The sequence below is a fragment of the Mercurialis annua genome, linkage group LG7, assembly GCF_937616625.2.
Source record: "Mercurialis annua linkage group LG7, ddMerAnnu1.2, whole genome shotgun sequence".
NCBI classification, from domain to species: domain Eukaryota; kingdom Viridiplantae; phylum Streptophyta; class Magnoliopsida; order Malpighiales; family Euphorbiaceae; genus Mercurialis; species Mercurialis annua.
The window spans coordinates 41,655,831-41,676,497 of record NC_065576.1 but is presented as its reverse complement, the minus strand read 5'-3'; the positions used below and the strand labels follow the sequence as shown (position 1 = coordinate 41,676,497).

Genomic DNA, 20,667 nt, shown 5'->3' with positions numbered 1-20,667 from the left:
TATGCCTGATCCGCTGCCAGTTCACACTCCTTGAAAAAATATAACGTTGCTGAGCAATACGAATGCCATCAGTAGCATTAAAGAACCCCTGACAAATCGAGTCATAAAGGTCATCACCTTCTAAACGATAATAGAGGGATGGAGGCTCCATCATCCCAATAAAGTCGCGAACCTGGCAAAGAACACCCAAGTCATGACGACTACTACCGAAAGGGAAAATCAGGTGAGAACCCCGATGGATGACAATATTAGGTGGGATAGTCACCTCCTCTTCATCGTCACTAACCGGAAGAGACGAAGAAGCAGAAGCAGATGAAGGACCCAAAGGGGAGTACGAGCCCAACCAAAGACAGAGGGATATATACCGAAAGGGCTGAAGCGGTCCTGGTACAAAGAGACAAAGAACGTACAACCGCGGTCGGACCATCAGAGAGAGCCGGTTGAGAAACCCCGGTCAACAGTAAAGGAGAAGAAGGGGAAACAAACAGAGAAGGTATAAGAAGGTTCTCGGACTTCTCACCACTCCGCAAACGCTTCCGAGGAACTATGGCATGCTCAGTTGAAGGAGCGGCAGACACACTAGGAAGGTGACCTATCAGCACACAAAATAATGAGAAACACACAAATCCACCCGAATAAAAGGAAGCAAACAAAGAAAGTAGAACTTACAGGTAGCAGGAGTAGCGGCGGGAAGAGAAGCGGCAGGAAGAGAAACAATCGGAAGAGGAACAGGGGTTGAAACAGCACGTCTCCATAAATACACGTTGATAAAATCAGCGTAAGTCCGGGACCCCTCAGCATATGTAACCCCAATCCACTGCATAAGAGCATGCTCCTCTCTCGAAACCTTAAAAGGATCGCGAGGTTCAATATGGGAGCGCCAGGTAGCAGGACCAAAGGAGCATGTCGGATGCGAAATAATGAAAAACTTACCTTTCCACTTAATCGAGTCAAGGAGATCCTTAATCATCTTCAACCCAGAGCGAAACCCCAAGGAGATGAATGTCCACTCTTTGCGGCAATAAGGAGAATTCATCCAATAGTGGACGCGATTAAGAGTAAACCGCTCACCGTGAAAATGGTAGAGCGACTTCAAACAGATGAAATGATGGATGGCGTTGGGGTGCAGTTAAGACAAAGCGACACCCCAAGATCCCAGAAAACGAAACAGCAATGGATCCAACGGAAAACGAAAACCATCCAGAAGTTGTTCTTCAAAAACAAAGGAGGATCCGGGAGGGAGACGTGAGTTAGCAAACTGACCCTCTGCCGGAAGATCAAGAAGAAAATCATTAGGAATGTTGTAGGTCCCCCGAAGTGAAACCAATGACTCTTGAGTCGGGGAACATGGCCACTTCTTCAAAGAAGTAACAACCTTTGAATAGCCTTCAGCCATGGTCAAAAAGAAAGAAAGTCGAAGAGTCAGGATAATAACAAGCAGAGAGAGAGAAGCACAAGAAGAACAAAAAGAATAAAAAGGGAAGAAAGAGGTAAACCAGACAAAATTTGAAAATAAAAGCAACATAAAACAACGGAAAAACATAAAAAGGTGCAAGACACATTAAGTGCTGCATAACAGGCTGTCAGAGAGATGCAAGAAAAGAGAAGAGAAGAAATCAAACAGATGACCATGCCCAACAAAAGCTCGCTTCACATTACAAACATAAATATCTACGTGAAACGGGAAGTAGAGGGTGGGGGTGGGATTAATGATGGAATTAGACTACAAAACAAACGGTTCACACGAATCCAACATCGACTAGGAAAAGTAAGGGACACATGTTTGCCTATAAATAGACCGATCCTAAACTCTCCCAAGGATCAGACATCTTGACACCACATTCATGTGCATTGTAAAACCAAATGTATTTCTTTAAATCTGATTATGTATAAAACTCTAGTCACACTATCGCCAATCTATTAGAAATTATAAAGTAAGTATTAACGTGAACAGGGAGAATGTGGCTTTTAGGTTAAAATAGGAAAGTATCCATCTCTCACCTTCCAAAAATAAAAAAATAGCTTCCAAAGAGAAGAAGAAAAATGTTTTAAGTTTAATAGATAAATTAAAAGTTCAGGTGAAAGTCTTCGGGTTTAGAGAAAAAAAACACAAAAATTTAAAGTGGTTTAAATCACAAACCAATTCTACTACACTACTCAATCAAATATTGAGATTTTTTTTAATCCACTGATGCAGGTGTTTTGAGGTTAACACCAAACTAATACAAAGAGTGTTTTTCTAGAGTTAAATACAAATTCACAAAGTGGTTTTACAAGACTAATCACAAATCCATAAACATTAAGTGATTATTCAATGATTGATTATCAAAAACAAAGAAAACAATCAATTAAATTGATGCACAATTAATAAGAGAGGTATAAAACTGATTGAAAGATAGTAGAGTTGTTGTATGAATGTCCAACCACATAATAACTCGGTCCAACAAGTATGCAACAAGCAATTTTAAGAGCCGGAATTACATTCAAAATTAAATTTGTAGTTTATTCTATCATTCGTTGAAATGATATCTAAAAACAAATAAAATGACTGTAAAAGATACATGTAATACACATAAATATGGAGGTTCGATCCCCGATTCTCTCAGGCCATGATTTGTTTATTTAAAAAATACATAATAGTTTTAATTAATTCTTACTAACTTCCACTAACAACTAATATAAAATAGATTTATTTATGATAAAAAAATAAATAATAAAAATAAAAAATATATGTAATACACATATTTGTTTTGTCTAGTGTTTTAAAATTTAATCAATTTTGAATCAATATGGATTTCTGATTCAACCGAATCCACTAATTTAATTATTTATTAGAATTTATTAATCATATATCAAATGTTTAACTTGGGAAGCACTGAATTATATCGATGTTTTAAAGTAGGTATTTTTTTTTCATAAAATGGGAATTAAACTTGGCTTATTTTTGTTCATTGTCTTGACATTTAGGCCTTCTATTATTATAGTATCTAAACTTCATTTTCGGCTTGTACAATCTCTAAGCTTCAAAGTCACCATCTGTAAAACCCTTCCGTCCACTTTTTTAACATTGTTAATTCTGATGACGTGACACTTAAAAATTAAAATTAAGTACATGACACATCATTTGACGCGTCATCAAATTACCCTAAATATATAAAATGCCAAAAATACCCCTAAAATAAAAAAGTTTAACAATTAAAACTAATTACCTAAGTGCCATTGCCTCTAATCCCAGCCACCACCCACCGCTTCCATCCCGTTTACTGCCTCCGCTCTGATTCCCACCTCCGCTCCGACTTTCGTCTACACTCCGACTGCTGCCTCTGCGTCATCCACTCACGCAACCCTTCGTCTTTAGACGAAGGGTTCGCCTGAAGATGAACAAATTTGTTTAGTAATGGATCTATTCAAACATATCAATTTATATTCAAGGCGAGCCCATATGGACAAGCCTTGAAGACGACTATTCATCTTCACAGCAAACCCGGATAGGTTTGCCTTGAAGACGAAGGTGACCAGATTTTTCTTTGTCAAGAACAGAGTGGTCGGGAAAAAAAATTATCGGCGACGTTGGGTGGTCGGTGGAGACATTGGGAGTGGGGTCCGAGGTGGTCGACGGTGGGAGTAGGGGTAGAGGTGGCTGATAGGGGCATTTTTAATTTTTTTTAATTTTATGGTTTAGGGGTATTTTGGGCATTTTAAAATTTTATGGTGTTTTAATGACGTGTCAGCTGATGTGGACTATGATTTTAATTTTTTTATTGTTTTAGGCGCCAAGTCATCAAAATTGACGGTGTTAACCAAATTTTGAACGGAAGGATTTTACAAGTCGTGACTTTGAAGCTCAGAGATTATACAGGCCAAGAATAAAGTGTAGGAACTATGGTAATAGAAGGCCCAAATATCATGAAGAATAGGGGAAAATAAGCCTACTAAACTTTAGCAAAACATTATAGCAGGAGGTCACCCTTTAGAAATCGGTTACTTTTTGCTGACCTGGCCACCAATTTTTTCCTTCCTCACTAACTCAATGCTACATCACCCCGAACAAAAACTCAATTCACATCGTCAACTTTACATATAATTCTTAAAATGTTTTTTATTTTATTTTACACTACTAAAATGCAGCGTTTTAGCGACGGATTTTTCCGTCGCTAAAACGCCGTTTTCCGTCGCTAAACCGTTTAGCGACGGATTTGCCGACGGATACAATCCGTCGGCAATTGTGGCGTCGCTAATCGGTTTAGCGACGTCTCAATTTAATCCGTCGCCATTTGGCGACGGATAAATCCGTCGCCAAATGGGAAATATCCGTCGCCAAACACGTCTTGGGCGACGCGGTTGGCGACGACAGGGGACGCGTTTGGCGACGGATAAGTCCGTCGCCAAACGGCGACGGAAATATCCGTCGCCATTTATCCGTCGCCAAATGGCGACGGATAAATGGCGACGGATATTTCCGTCGCCAAACTCACATTTTTAAAAAACGGGTTGCATTTTAGCGACGGATAAAATCCGTCGCTAAAATGCAAAATCCGTCGGGAAATGTAATCTATTTGGGCAGAATATTTTCGCTTTCCGGCTTTTAATTAAATATAAACCCTGTGTTTAATAACGCACAAATTGTAAAAAAGATTAAAAAACACTGAAAATACTAAATAATATATATATAAATATATAACGTACGATACATCAGAACTGTATACAAAAACATCGCTACACTAAAGTACTACAAGTCTGTGGTGCCGTCATCTGTGACACCGTCATCAGTAGCGGGTGGAGGTGGAGGTGACGGTGGAGGTGGCGGTGGTGGAGGAGTGGGTAGCACATCTCCCTGGGCCCGCTGCTGCAACTGCTGCATCGCCGCTGCAACCGCAATCTGGACCTGATCACGGATCGTATCCGCGAACTGAGCGATGAGATCTGTACGGAATCTCTCATCGGCGGCTGGCGACACGGTCTGAGAGGAGCTTCCGGGTCGTCTACTAGAAGTACCCCGCTGAGAGGCGACGAACTCAGAACCAACTGAGCCTAATCCGTACACACGCCGCTTCTTCACCCCCTCAACAGCGAGATAAACCTGGTCTGGGTCCACTGGGGTAGATGCAGTACTCCCCTCGGCTGTCTGTGTGGCAGCCAACATCTCCTGCTCAAACCGCTCCTACAAAAACAACGTAAAACAATTAGTTAAATATGAATTCTGATATAATGAACAACTAAAACTTTCACGTTATTTTTAATTAAAATCCGGCAGCATTTCGTTTATAAAATGAACATCACCCATTTTTCAGGGAAATCCTGCAGACATAAAATTGTACAATTCACATATCAACAACCAAACCACTTAATTCTAAAAAACAAAAAAGTTAATTAATTCAAACTAAATAGATTACGCGATTCAAACAATTAACCTATTATATTCAAACTATTTAACTACTGAAACTATTTAATTACTAGTTTCAAACAATAAAGTTTAAAGAGATACTTACAGCTGCAATCCTCGCGCGCTCGTCCACGAATCGTGTCGGGTCAGCCTTCAGAGTGTGCATCCGCTTGTGCACCTCAGCATGTGTCGGCTCACGCCCCAGCTCCCTAGCCTGCCACACAAATTTAGTAATTTGTAAGTTCAATTAACAAAAAAATATAACACAAAATGCAATAGTAATTAAAATAAAGAAAATATACCAAAACAGCCTTATGCTTCAAAGCAGACATCGAGCCTCCGGTATGTCGAACCGGTCCAGTACCAGGTCCGGCCGGCTCGCTCATCCGATTGGCCCGCGCCTGGGCCGATTTCTTCTTTGCGTCATCAGAGTCCCAAACTCTCTCCCAGGCCTCCCATACGTCGTCTGTAATAGACACGTCTCTCTCACGAGAAGTCTTGTAGGTCGACAGCCTGTCGGAATAACGGTTCGCAGCATGCTTCTCGAAAGTACTGCGGATGACTCGTTCCTCGAATTCGTCCTCCCAGAAGAATTTTTTCTGCAGAAGTGTTAATTTTAACAAATTAATTAAACAAATAAATATAGATAAAAAATATAAATTTGTTATTCAATTACCTTAAACTCCTCGAAGTAAAAAGAAACAGCTTCCTCAGGCAAAAACCTCCAAGCGGTGCCTGCTGCCCACCACCGACTCTGGAAGATTTCCCGCAACTCTCTGGATACCGTGCTGGTATCGAGCAACCTGTTCCTGTTTCTCGAAAATCACTACGACTTAGAAAAATATTATATATAACACATTTATTATTAAGAAATACAAATTTTTTATTTACCTCTGTGCGTTAGGGATGACTCGGACTCTGCCAGCGGCATCCAAGACTTCCCCCTCAAGAGGCTGGCGCCGAGCTCGAGGTCTACGAGGTGCTGGAGCTGGCTCCACACCCTCCTGCGCCTCAGCCACCTCTGGAGGAGCTGCCAGGTCATCCTCCTCCTCAACAACAGCTAGTGTGGGGGGCCGAGTCCGGCCTGTCCCACTAGCACTCCTCCCTCGCATATCTGCAAATAAATCAATTTTAAACACATAACAAATATACATATAGATATAAATCATAAAATAATTTCAATTTTCGAATAAACATCTGAGATATAACTACCTAATACAAAATTTACCTACTAATCGTCATCGTCATCGTCTTCAGGTATATCTTCTTCGTCTGATATTGACGGCACTTCTTCTTCGTCCTCCACCTCTGGAGGAGCGAAAAACACATCTGTTTCAACTTCCCCGACCGGATCAACCAAAATTCTTGAACCCTCATCTGTTATAACGTTTAGAGGTTGTTCTATAATGTCCTCTTGAAAAGCTGGAGTAATGGAATCGGGCATGTCAATCTCTGATCTGGCCCTCATCTTACATACTGTCCACCAGTTGACCTTATCTTTCTTTTTACTTGGATATGTGCAGTAATGTACTTGACCGGACTGCCCGGCCAAAATAAATGGCTCGTATTTTCCGTACTTCCGTTTATGATTGACGTCCACAATATTATATCGAGGATGCACTGACATACCTCTATCAGTCGGATCGAACCAATTACACTTGAACAAGACAGTCCTCTTAATTGGCAGAGCCGGGTACTCCAACTCAAGAACATCTGTTAATATGCCGTAAAAATCACTTTCCGTTGGAGCGTAGAGTGATCCTTTGACGCAAACTCCGCTATTCATGGTTAATTGATTCGCCCCATAAGCCTGAGTTTGAAATTTAAACCCGTTTACGAAATATCCTTGAAAATGGTTCGCTTGCCTAAGCGGTCCCTTAGCAAGACTCGAAATATACGGATTACTTATATAGTTAGTTTGCGCCTGTACCACATAAATGTATACTTGTCAGACCTTTTACATAAGAAGTACGAGATAATCTGAAAAATCATTTTAGATACTTACATATCGTTCAAACCACGAGGCAAATTCAGTCTCGAGCTTCACTTCTACTTGAACTTGGGTGATTCCGGGAATGATTTCGTACAACTCGTCAACATACAAACTTTAAAAAGAACCCAATACTTGTTATTACAGTAAAGTCATGTATGTGACAAATAAATTTAAAAGTAGAGTACGACTTACTCCTTGTAATGCTCGATTTCAGGACAGTTCAAGAGAATGTAACTATGGGCGGCGGTGTATTCATCCTCCTCCAAACTTCGTTTTTTAGAAGCACCTATAGGTCGGCCATTCGGTTTGAAGATTGATAGCCGGTCTACATCATCATCCACGACATCATCACGTGTCTCGTTTCGTTGCAGCCGGTCAGGCAGCGTCGGATCACCGTTATTAAAGTAAAATGACGCAAATTTGGCTATTTCTTCGTACAAATATCCGGTGGCAATGCTACCTTCCACTTTAGCTTTGTTGGTCACTTTCCGTTTCAATTTTCTCAGATATCTGTGCAATCAAATTATTACATTGTTAACAAATTTTTTTGATCGTCCTCAATGAATTTTAAAATTAAAGAATACGTAACCTTTCAAAGGGATACATCCACCGATATTGCACAGGGCCTGCCAGCTTCGCTTCGTAGGGTAGGTGTATAGGAAGATGTTCCATCGAATCAAAAAAGCTAGGCGGAAAGATACGTTCCAACTTGCACAATATTTTCGCAATGTCTTTCTCCATCTCAATTAGGTCGTCCTCTTTAAGCGTTGTGCAAGTCAGGTCTTTAAAGAAGATGCTCAGACAAAGCGGAGTGTCTGTCATTCCCAGGCCATATGGGTTCTTCGGCCGCACGCATCATATCATAAAACTTCTGAGCTTCTGCATTCGGAGGCTCTTCTGTCCATACTTCGGGACCACCCGCATCAGTAACCATTCTCTGGAATGAACTGCAACCCTCGTCTTCATTTCTATGCTCCCACATGTTGTCCGCTTGCAGAACATTAACAGGCACCTCGACCCTCCTATTTTCCTCACCATGGTGAGTCCAGACGTGGTAATTACTCACAAACCCGTCTGTGTAGAGATGAAACTCAACTTCGTCAACAGTTCGAAAAGCAGTGTTCCGGCATTTGGGTTTAGGGCAAGGGCATTTTATCTGAGCCCCGCTCATACACTCGGGGTGTTGCACAGCAAAGTTCAAAAACTCCCTAACGTTACTGATGTACCCTTCAGTCAACAATCCTCTGACCAGTCTCCCACTATACATCCAACTGCGATCTGAATTCATTTCTGTAGCACGTACATTTAGGTGGGTTTATTACTCGGTTACAGCAAAGTCAATGCAATTGACCGCTTAAAAAGGTAGGGCCCTATCCCATTCGCAAAACTGGGTCTACTTAATACGATCACGATATATGCGTAAATACGGAGAAAAATATTTGGCAGCCTTCCGGCGCAGTTCTCCAAGTGCATTATCAAATATATGCTGAATAACGCGAAATACGTATTCCGTTAGGAAATAGCGTTACGCAGCATATACGAGATAGCCACCGGAGAACGTACGACGGAAAACTACCAAATATTTTTCTACCGCATCTACACATATATTTTTTATCGTGATCGAATTACGTAGATACCAGTTTTACGAACTGTACACACGTACAATCCCGTGTCGTTCAATCTCTTGAGGACACGGGACGGGTTTTCTACGGCTAGGTGAGATTTTATTCGGTGTGAATAAAATCTTTTTTTTGTTTTAAGTTCATTTAATCTAATATAATAAAAGGAATTGAAAAACAATAAACAACAATACTTACTTGTTGTAGAGAAGAACCGCAAGATAAAAAAGAAGGAAAAAGGCGGGAGCGGTGCAAACTGACAACAACGAAAATCAACAACCGTCGGAGAAACACAAACCTACAATACGTACGAACACTATCACAAATTAATATTACATAATTAATGAAAATCCGGCAGCATTTCCCCTAAAAATGAGCATCACCCATTTTTTAGGGAAACCCTGCAAATAAACAATACATTTTCAAAATATACAACACAATAATTCAAGCTAAATAACATAACCTATTCACGCCAATTAACGTATATTGATTCGAAAATTCAAATGAACATTAACTAAATTCTAATTGACTATTAAATTACTAAAGTAACCAATTTAGTCAAATTCTCTAATATAATAATTATAATCAAATTAAACACATTAAACCAATTTAAACAAAATTTAAAAATAATAAATTTAAGCTATATTCTAATTTAACAATTTATTCATTATTAACAATAAAATACATTAAAAATACAACCTAAACACTATAATTAAACACAATCTAAACAATAAAATTAAAATACATTAACCTAACGAAAAAATTAAACACAACATAAACAATAAAATTAAACACAATTAACCTTATCAAACTAGAGTAGCTAATTAAATTAATAAAATAATTTACCTAAACTAACTAAACTAAACTACATTAACATAAATCATAAAATTAAACTCAATTTATAAAAAACTAAACCTAATATATTAACCTAAACTATAAACTAACTAATTTAACCTAAACTAATTTACATATACTAATTAAACTACTTTAAATCAATTAACTTAAGAATTAGTTGAAATTAAACAAAACAATTAACAAACTTACGTTTTTTGATAGGGCAGCGGACGATAACAGCAAACCGGAGCAACGGAGGATCGAGGGCGGGCGATCGAGGTCGGAGGCAGCAACTTCAATTAAAAAAATAAAAAAAATTAATTAAGTAAATTGATAAAATAAAAAAGCAAAATCATAAATATTAAACTTACCTTTCTCTGGTGACCGGAGGCAGGAATGAACGGCAGCAGCAGAGACAAATGATACGGCGGCAGCGGAGGAGGAATGGGCGGACGGCAGCGGAGAAGAAAACGGCGGAAGTTGGAGATGGAAGGAACCGGCGGGTGAACGGCGGAGATGAAAGGAAAGAGGGTAAACGGCGCCGGAGATGAAAGGAAAGGGGTGAACGGCGGCGAAAGGCGGAGATGGAGAGAAAATGGGGAACGGCGAAAGGAGTTCAAAAAACAGAGAAAAAAGAAAGTGGGGGGAAGAAGAAACGCTCGGTTCATTTAGGGTGCAATTTAGCGACGGATTGATGAATCCGTCGCTAAATTGAACCCTAAATGAAACGCAGCGTTTCATTTGGGCCGTCTTAGCGACGGATTTTCAAAATCCGTCGCTAATGTGGACCTGAATGTAACGCTGCGTTTCATTTGGACCGTTTAGCGACGGATTTAGTAATCCGTCGCTAAACCTCCCTGAATGAAACGCTGTGTTTCATTCAGATAATTCACTTTGGCGACGGATTAATGCAAATCCGTCGCTAAAATTTAGCAGATTTTTGGCGCCACACTTGGCGCCAAGTACCCGCGAAATTTAGCGACGGATTAGCATTAATCCGTCGCCAAATTGTCGTGCTTTTGCGACGGACTTGGGCCGTCGCCAAGTCTGTCGCTAAAACACTATTTACCGACGGATTTTTGGTCCGTCGCCAAAATCCGTCGGTAAAACGGGCCTTTTTAGTAGTGTTAACATCTCCTACGACCTCCACCACCATCAACCGCCACCTCTCTTTGCTGCCACCATCTCCCCTTTCGTTTGGGTTCAAATCTAAACAAAAAGACCTTCGTCTGAGTTCTCCTCAGACGATGCTCAAACGAAGGGAGTAGGTGGCGGTGGGCAGAGGTGGTGTTGGAAATGGCGGCTGCGAAAGGTGAAGGTGGTGTTAGAGGTGGTGGAGGTAAGAGAAAAATGAGAAAAAAGATGAAAAAAATAATTCTTTTTTTATGATTTGACGGGGTGATACGAAATTTAATGAGTGAGAATTAATTGGATTTTGAATCATTCAGTTAGATCTTATTTGTTGAATTTTGATTGGTTTAATTGAATTTAATTAAGTTTTGATTGATTTAATTAGATTTAATTAGATTTTGACTAATTAACTGGGTTTAGATTGATTTAATTAGATTTTAATTGATTTTAATAAAAAAAATTAATCAATTAGAGTTAATTAGGAAGAAGGGAGTGAAAAAATATTTAGAAAATTTATAAATTAAAAATTGATAAATATTTTATATATTAAGATTTTTTTCTTTCTATATCTACTTCAACAACTATCAATAGTTTAGATGGAGTCTGCCTTCTGATCTAGTGGATTAACCTGCAAAATAGGGTAGAAGCTAACGGGACGGTGGTTGTCCGATTAACTCTCCGATGCTAAAGTCAGTGTCGAGTTTTGAGCAGCATTTTGAGTATATGAATACAATCGTGTGTTTAGGCATACCTCAAACTCTTCATATAGTAGTTGAATGTATACCTTTTAAACTTGAAATAAGAAAGTAATTCCTATTTAGTAGGGTTTGGTTCTGAGTATAATTCTTTATTCAGACATGAATCCTATATAGTCTCGTCTTCCTAAATAGTCTCGTCTTCCTAAGTTAGAGGTTATCTTCATAAGTTGGAGTTTATATCCAAAATAGAAAAGATCTTCGAGAATCTTTATAGATTTGGTGATCTGCCCGAATCTCAGGGTCGACGCGCTTTGCTCCGAGTCCCAGGGGGATTCGGGTTTTATTCTTGTGGATTGAGAGTATATTCCAGTCGAGACAGCCACCGGTTTTATTTGACTAAGCCTTTTGAGCGGGAGTCCGATATCGTCCGAGGATGGATCTCCTGCCACTCGGCAACATAGTACTTATGATAGGATTCGGTATCCATCAAGAACATTAATGCACAAAAGACTTTAATTGTTTAGTTTTGAAACAATGAGAGTTATATTATACCCAAAAAAAAGTTTGTAAGCTTATTTATATTTTTGAGAAAACTACGAGCATCGTTTTTTCCTTTTGTCAAAATATTTTTAAAAATTCGATAAAAGCTCAAGGTAAATATTTATTTTAGTTTATGTTTTTTTATTGAAAAAGCAATAATTAAAGAAAAAGGAGAACCTCTCATCCCAAAGTTGGGAACCCTAATTGAGAGTCATATCATTAAAAATTTGTACTTTATTCTTATTTATATATATAAACCACTTTCTCTCCTCAATTACACAATTTCACCCCTCCCCTTTCATCTCATCTTCTAATCAAACTCCCATTAACACACCCACTCCCAAACACCAATAAAGCAAGCGTCTTTACCAAGCTGATTCTTTTATTCCATTTTTTTAAAATTCTGCTCAGCCTCTCCTCAATTGTTTGTGAGTGTTTTTTTGTTGGATTCTCAGTAAATTAGTATGGCTGGAGAAGAAAATGTTAACAGCAATGAGTATATTTCATCTGTTATTCCTGGTTGGTTCTCTGAGATTAGCCCAATGTGGCCTGGTATGTTCTTTTCTTCTATTATTTCTTTGATTTTCACATTTGGGTATGTGTTTTTCTTGTTTATTTTCGTTTTTTCCTATCTGGGTAGTTTTCTTTTCAACTGGGTTTGTGACTTTTTATGATTAAATTGTGTTTTTTCTCTCTAAATTGTTATGTTTTCAGTGACTAATTAGTGTAGCTGTCGAAGCTGTGTGGTCCCCTTCCAGTAAAGCCAGTACCTTTTGCTGAAAATCAATTGACAATCAGTGTTACTCACCTAGTGCATAATTCTTTTTCATGGGGAATGGAATTTTAAATGTTTGAAATCGTGTATGTTTTCATGTATTAGATGTTTGTTTGGTCATTTTTTTTTATTCTGTGAGCAAATTGTCTGTATAAAGTGAGTTTTTCCAGTTTCAGCAACCCGAAAAGTATATGTGCGACGCTTTTTAGTTAAATTGTCATACTCGGAATGATTAGTTCCAGTTCTGTTTAGTTTCTTTTTTGAGGAAGGTGAATTCTTGAAATTCATGTGCGCGTTTTGCTGCTTTAGATTTGATTATCAGGATATTTGGATTGGAATTTTTGTGCCTCTTTTATGTTGTTTTGTTTGTGTTTATATATGTTTCTCCGCGATTTGTGTAAGACAGTAAGGTTGTTTTTAGGAGGCCAGCAACTTATCGAAATTCTGCCAAGTTTATTCATCTCTTTTATCAGCTTTCGGAAGTGAAAACTAGCTAAATATAATTTTGCTGCTTGCAGCGGTAGTTCCAACTGCCATTTATGCAGCTAGTATTTTGTATTTTAAAAATTCTTATTTGAAATTTGCAGGGGAGGCACATTCCTTAAAAGTGGAGAAGATCTTATTTCAAGGGAAGTCTGATTATCAGAATGTCATGGTGTTTCAGGTGACTGAGGCTTCAGGAATATGTTAAATACTTCTTTAGTTTAGCATGTATATGATCTAAAAAATTAGGTGTTAACGGAAAATTATTTTGTGCTTTTTCGTTTTAGTCATCAACATACGGTAAGGTTCTTGTTCTGGATGGGGTGATTCAGCTTACAGAGAGGGATGAATGTGCATACCAAGAAATGATCACCCACCTCCCGCTTTGCTCAATTCCAAACCCGAAAAAGGTATTTTGAGTTGATTGAAGAATCAAATGAAAATGCATTGCTATAAAGATATCTTATTTACTTGAGTAAATGTTGTCTATTCTTTTGAACCTGAAAGCTCGGATGTATTTCATCATGGTTGAAATTTTGCATAATGCATTATGTGGTCCATATGTGCAAAACCTGTACTTGAGTCATTGAAGTCTAGGCATTTTTTTTTGTTTTTTCTTTAGGTTTTATTGCAATTGAGACTTTTGAGGGTAATGATTCACCGAATGGGCCCTGATTGACTTGGCTTCTTCGGTGTTTGGTTATTTGAATCATATGATATATTAAATACATTCTGGATGTGGTACTTTATCAAAGTTAAGATTAATGTATGGTCCTTTGAAAATTTGTGAGGAAAGGATAAAACAGAGAATTATAAGGAATTTTAGAATCTAAGTACCAATGCTTTTTTTTTAATTAGCATTAAAGTCAGTCTTACTGAATATATGCTAAAGTGAGTTAAATGGTTTAGTATGCTGAAGTGCTGTGTTTTTTAAGTAGTTGTGTTAATGTATATGTGGTATCTTGGTTTATTTTATTCTTTTGCCCTTTCTGTTCTTCGTCTTATCATCGCTTCTTCAGGTTTTGGTTATTGGTGGAGGAGATGGTGGGGTCCTGCGGGAGGTGGCTCGGCATCCGTCTATCGAGCAGGTTGACATATGTGAAATAGACAAGATGGTAGTTGATGTAAGTAGCATGTCTAAAGATCCCTTTCCTGCTTTTGAGCATTTTTTTTGGTTTTCTATGCTTTAGACTTTACGGTCTAATAGCTTGTTTTCTTAAAAGATTTGAATTTTCTTCTTAGATGCTAATTGATCATAATACTTTAATTCAGATGATCTTCAATAATTATGGTTATGGACCCATTAGAACACGATCTTAAATATTAATGTCTGCCCTCTTTGTGATTTCCAGGTTTCTAAAGAATTTTTCCCTGATATAGCTGTTGGTTATGAGGATCCTCGTGTGACTCTACATATCGGAGATGGTGTGACCCTCTACTTCCTTAATATATATCCTTCCAATTGTTCGTGTAAGCTTATGAATTGGTGGAACTTGTATAAAACTTTGCAGGTGTTGCATTTTTGAAGAATGTTCCTGCAGGAACTTATGATGCAGTTATAGTAGATTCATCCGACCCGATAGGTAATGATATGTTTCAATCTTTGTGAATTCCATATTTCTATCAGTCGGTATTCGGAAATTAGAACCAAATTATTGCTTCTGATCACTCAGGTCCTGCACAAGAGCTTTTTGAGAAGCCCTTTTTTCAGTCAGTAGCAACAGCTCTTCGTCCAGGCGGGGTCGTGTGTACTCAGGCAGAAAGCATATGGCTTCATATGCACATTATTGAGGATATCGTGGTAAACTGCCGTCAGGTATTTAAAGGCTCAGTCAACTACGCGTGGACAACTGTTCCTACTTATCCAAGGTTATACATATTCCTTGCCATTTACTCCTCCCCCTGTTTCCCCTTCCTGTTCTCGTCATACCTTTGGAGATCTCCAGTCAGAATTACGCGTTTTATTTTTATTTTGTTGCATGCTCTATGTTACTAAATTTGATGCTTCCATTCTATTTTAGTGGGGTGATCGGTTTCATGCTCTGTTCTACTGAGGGGCCCTCTGTTGATTTCAAGCATCCAGTGAATCCAATAGATGCTCTCGATAGCGAACCAACAAGACCGTTGAAATTTTACAATTCAGAGGTAGTCTCTGTTCCGTCTTGACTGAATTTTCTTGAACTGGTACGAATATTGTTTAATGAGTTATTATGCTAACTTGCACTTCAAATCGTAGATTCATTCTGCTGCTTTCTGCTTGCCATCTTTTGCGAAGAGGGTGATTGATGCAAAAGCGAAATGAAGTTGAAGAACACTGAACGAAGAGGATTCAGGTCGATTATAGCGTTGCCCTTCATCCTTAGTAAAATAGTCCATCCGGCAATGAGCCGTGGAATAAATCCGAGGTTTTAAGTTATTTTAAGAGTTGTCTTTTACGTAGAAAGAACTCAAACTTTTATTACAGGATTCAAACAAGTATTTTCTCCATTAATTATGCTAGAGCAAGCATTCGAATTTTTAAATAGCAATTTAGTTTTGCTTTTCATTTACTTTCCTATAAAAGGTATTATTAGATTGTTTTATTTAATGATTCCCTGCTTAGACATGAGCAGGCAGGAGAAAGGGAGCGACTTTAGTTGGGAAAGAAGAAAAAAAAGTACCCCCTTCTGTTTATAGGGAAACATATCTTATTTTTATACGTTCCATTTAAAATATTCACATTAAATTTATATCTCGATTTATATTGATTTATATTGATTTTTATTTTTTTTTCTTTTTTCGCTCCTTTTTAACTTTGCTGATCACGACCGAAACACCTAAAATTAGTGAACCCGAATTGGTTTTCCATCACTATTATCAAACCACCATTGATCCATTTTAAGCCTCTTCGTTTTTCACCATCCGTTCTTGTTAGTGATATGCACTAGGTCAATCATATTTGACCATCATGGATTTCTACATAGCTATTTCATATTTTGATACAGTCTTACATTATCTTTAACAGGATAATGGAATAGATTGTCATTAGATATGAAAGTAACTATGTGAGAAATGTGAGTGACTGAGAAGGAATTTGTCCCTCATTTATTTGAGTAAGATATCTATGGGCCCCTTGAAGAAGATAGACTGAAGAAAATGCATGGCCATGCTAATTGATAAGAAGTTATCATTTTCAGTATACTTAGAGTCAAGAAACTAATGATTGAATGTTATAAGGATGACATAACTATGCCTTATATTCAATCTGGATATCGAGAGATAAAGGGATTAAAATATTATTGTAAATGGTTAAATCGGATTATCGATATTCATATAACTTGGGTAGTCATAATGTCTTTCTAGAGGCCACTTATGACTTGTGGGCTGAAATAGGGATTTCGAGCCTACTGCCAACGTTATATGAACCTACAGGGTCGCACACTAAGAACATGCCCAAAACAGTTATGGGTTGTACAAGCCCAATGTGATTAAGTGATTAATTATATATATATATATATATAAAATTCGTAATATATATATATTAATAAATATATATATTAATTCAAAATTTAAGGATAAGTGTTTTCCTTAATTTATTATTTTTGAAAGATAATAAATATAGTAATTAATATATATGGATAATTATCAAAAAGAAGTTTTTGATAAACATAAACTTGTAAAATTGCAATAAGATTGAAATTCGAATTTGTCTCAAACCCTAGTGTTATTTATCACTATAAATACTCATTAAGCAATTGGTTTGAGAATTACGAAATTCATTATTCACTAAATCACTAAAATTCAAAATTGCTTGTGAAGCAATAGTGCTAGCACACAAGCACTAGTTTTGGCTAAGGTCTGTTCGTGTGGATACTCGTAGAGGACGCGTTCTTTTGGAGGCGTTTCTGATCCGAGGCCAGGTATCACCAAAGTGAACCACCTCCTTCCTTCCTACATTGCTGTTGAATTCGACATACAAGTAAGTAATTATTCTGTTAATTCGAATTACATGGATCTTGGTTTGGGTTTTTAGATAAATTTTTGAAATTCCGCTGCGTTATGAACCTATAAAACCCAACAGTGGTATCAGAGCTGCTTGTAATTTGATTAATTAGATTCTGAGTATATATGTGATATATGCTTATTGTATGTTCTGTTTTGAAAAAGGGGTTGTTTTTCAAAATTGTTTTTGAAGGAATTATAATTCGTTGTAATTATAAATAAAACGTTTATGTGATTAATTGTATGAAAAATAGTATGAAGAATTAATTTGATTAATTGTTTAATGTGATTAAAACTTCGAATATACTGTTCTAAATTAATATTACGTTTTAATTTGATTAAAGGTTTCGTAGTATTAATGTTCATACGGATTGATAAGAAAAGGGGAAACAGAATAATAAAACTGTTTTTTAATAAGGATTAGTAAACTGTTTATGAAACTGTTTTAATTCTATTAGGAAAACTGTTTTTGAATAGGATTAGTAAACTGTTTGTGAAACTAGTTTTAATTCTATTAGTAATTCTGTTTTGAATAGGATTAGTAAACTGTTTGTGAAACTGTTTTAATTCTATTAGTAATTCTGTTTTGAATAGGATTAGTAAACTGTTTGTGAAACTGTTTTGATTCTATTAGTAATTCTGTTTTAAATAGGATTAGTAAACTGTTTGTGAAACTGTTTTAATTCTATTGATAAAACTGTGTTTAATTATGTTATGAACATAATTTATAAAACTGTATTTAATTCTGCTATGAGCCGAATTAATGAAACTGTTGTTATTTAAGTGTTAAATAAATTGTTTCTGAACAGTTTTTAAGATGCAGTAATTAGGGTTTTGGGGTTATTTTAATCTGTTTTGAACATATTAAAATAAACCGTAATCAGTTAAGATTATTGATTTCGGATAAAGAAATTTTAATTCTGTTAAAAGTAACATGTGAGAAAAATTTCTGGACCCGACTAGCGGGACCACCGTCTGGGGCTCTGCCCCCGGGCCCCGCCAGGGGCGCTGCCCCTTGGACCCCGCTAGGGGCGCTGCCCCTTGGACCCCGCTAGGGGCGCTGCCCCCAGACCCCGCCAAGGGGCCGCGCCCCTTGGACCCCGCTGATACACCCCATTAAGTACCGTTATCCTTTTAAGCCGGCGTGTTTTTTTTTTGTCATGTATTTTATTTTAATACTTTAATGATAAATTTTAAATATGATTTAAATTATCATGAATATGATTGTTGTTAAATATGATTTAAAATAGTAAAATAATATGTTTTTAATGTTTATCTTATTGGTTATATGTTTTGCATGATTATTTTACATGTGATAAGATAGGATAACTAAATAGGATAAATAACAAACCCTTATTTAATATTAAGTCTTCAATATACCTCCCATTGTAATAACACTTATCAAGACTTAGATTGCTATGTATAGGCTATGCCAAAGCATGATGTATAAAGTCATCTAAGTAAGATAAGTTGGACAAAAGTGATATCCATATGTTTGATTTGGTTAGACTTAACTAGGTTATCAAAATAGTTTTGAACCTAGGGTATAAGATAGAATATCAAGATTACATGTGATGTTAATATTCTATGTTCAAGAATTGCATGAGATGTAATTGGTAAAGTGTTACCTACCTAAATAAACCACACTTAAAGTGATAAGCCAAAGTTTACTTGAAGTAGGGTGAAATATGGATCTTGTCCCACTATTATTTTTCAATTGTTGAAATTAACATTAAGGGTTTTTATATGAATTATGGATATATGTTGTGGGAATTTTATTGTGCCTTTTATTAAATGCTACTTGAATATTTTTTGTTGTAGAGATGGCTACAAACACTACACAGACTTCATCAGTGCGATCAATCCTTGAGAAGGATAAGCTCAATGGCACTAACTTTCCGGACTGGTACAGAAAACTAAGAATTGTTCTTAGGCAAGAAAGAAAGGAATATATCCTGATCAACCCCTCCCTGAGGAACCAGCTCCTGCTGCTACTAGAGCTCAAAGGGATGCTTATACGAAGCATCTCAATGACTCTACTGATGTCACTTGCATTATGCTTGGATGCATGGAGAATGAACTCCAAAAGCAAATGATGGAATTGGATGCGAACACCATGATTACTGATCTCATGGAAATGTTCCAAGAGAGAGCAAGAATTGAAAGGTTCAATACCATCAAGGATTTGCTTTCTTGCAAGTTGACTACTAGCGGCTCAGTTAGTCCTCATGTTTTGAAGATGAAGGGTCATCTTGAACATTTGGACAGGCTCGGTCTCCCAATTGCCCAAGAGTTGGCTACAGACATTATTCTCCAATCTTTGCCTGAGGCTTATGATGGTTTCATCATGAACTTCAATATGCATAATATGGAGAAGACCACCACAGAGTTGCATGAGATGCTTCAAACTGCTGAAAAGAACATCAAGAATGAGATTAAGGATGTTCTTATGGTCAACAAGGGAAAGGGTATGAAAAAGTCTGGTAAGGGCAAGGGAAAGGCTTTCAAGAAGTCTAAACCCAAGTCCAAGCCCAAGACCAAGGATGAACCCAAAGCAAAACCGCCAAAGGAAGGAACTTGCTTTTTCTGCAAGGAACCTGGACATTGGAAAAGGAATTGCAAGAAATATCTGGATGATCTGAAGAAGAACAAGGGTAGTGAGACTACCACTTCAGGTATTCATGTTATAGAAATTAATCTTTCTACTTCTGATTCATGGGTATTAGATACTGGATCTGGATCTCACATTTGTACTAATGTGCAGGGTCTCAAAAGGAGTAGAAGTTTGACAAAAGGCGAAGTGGACCTATGAGTTGGCAATGGAGCAAGAGTTGCTGCTTTAGCTGTAGGGACTTATGAGTTATCTTTGCCTAGTGGACTTATTTTATCTTTGAACAATTGTTATTATGTACCTACCATGTGTAGGAATATTATTTCTGTTTCTTGTTTGGACAAGGATGGTTTTGAATTTATTATTAGGAATAATAAGTGCAGTATTTCGCATAATAACATTCTTTATGGATATGCTCCACGCAGTAGTGGTCTTTATATTTTAAATGTTGAAGACACTAATGAAAAATCAATCTATAACATCAATGCTAAGAAGTTTAAGTCAAATGATTTAAACTCTACTTATCTCTGGCATTGTCGTTTAGGCCATATAAATGAGAAACGCATATCAAAACTTCAAAGAGATGGACTTTTGAATTCATTTGATTATGAATCATTTG

At 37.2% G+C, this 20,667-nt stretch overlaps 3 protein-coding genes across 3 annotated transcripts; 1 reads left to right on the top strand and 2 right to left on the bottom strand.

The window, feature by feature from the left end:
• Window positions 1-4,669: 4,669 nt before the first annotated feature.
• Window positions 4,670-6,495, bottom strand: LOC126655054 (uncharacterized). The gene is made up of 5 exons (XM_050349058.2): window positions 6,275-6,495; window positions 6,060-6,192; window positions 5,686-5,982; window positions 5,490-5,597; window positions 4,670-5,161 (listed from the first exon to the last, which is right to left on the bottom strand). The coding sequence occupies exons 1-5, from the start codon at window positions 6,493-6,495 to the stop codon at window positions 4,730-4,732; spliced, it is 1,191 nt and encodes a 396-aa protein (XP_050205015.1). The 3' UTR covers window positions 4,670-4,729.
• Window positions 6,496-8,160: 1,665 nt separating this feature from the next.
• LOC126657195 (uncharacterized) lies at window positions 8,161-10,944 on the bottom strand. The gene is made up of 4 exons (XM_050351851.2): window positions 10,201-10,944; window positions 10,040-10,122; window positions 9,194-9,293; window positions 8,161-8,666 (listed from the first exon to the last, which is right to left on the bottom strand). The coding sequence occupies exons 1-4, from the start codon at window positions 10,568-10,570 to the stop codon at window positions 8,161-8,163; spliced, it is 1,059 nt and encodes a 352-aa protein (XP_050207808.1). The 5' UTR covers window positions 10,571-10,944.
• Window positions 10,945-12,405: 1,461 nt separating this feature from the next.
• LOC126656558 (spermidine synthase) lies at window positions 12,406-15,978 on the top strand. The gene is made up of 9 exons (XM_050351147.2): window positions 12,406-12,750; window positions 13,561-13,637; window positions 13,744-13,866; window positions 14,476-14,580; window positions 14,809-14,881; window positions 14,968-15,039; window positions 15,130-15,325; window positions 15,478-15,601; window positions 15,693-15,978. The coding sequence occupies exons 1-9, from the start codon at window positions 12,663-12,665 to the stop codon at window positions 15,756-15,758; spliced, it is 924 nt and encodes a 307-aa protein (XP_050207104.1). The 5' UTR covers window positions 12,406-12,662; the 3' UTR covers window positions 15,759-15,978.
• The last annotated feature ends 4,689 nt before the right edge of the window (window positions 15,979-20,667 follow it).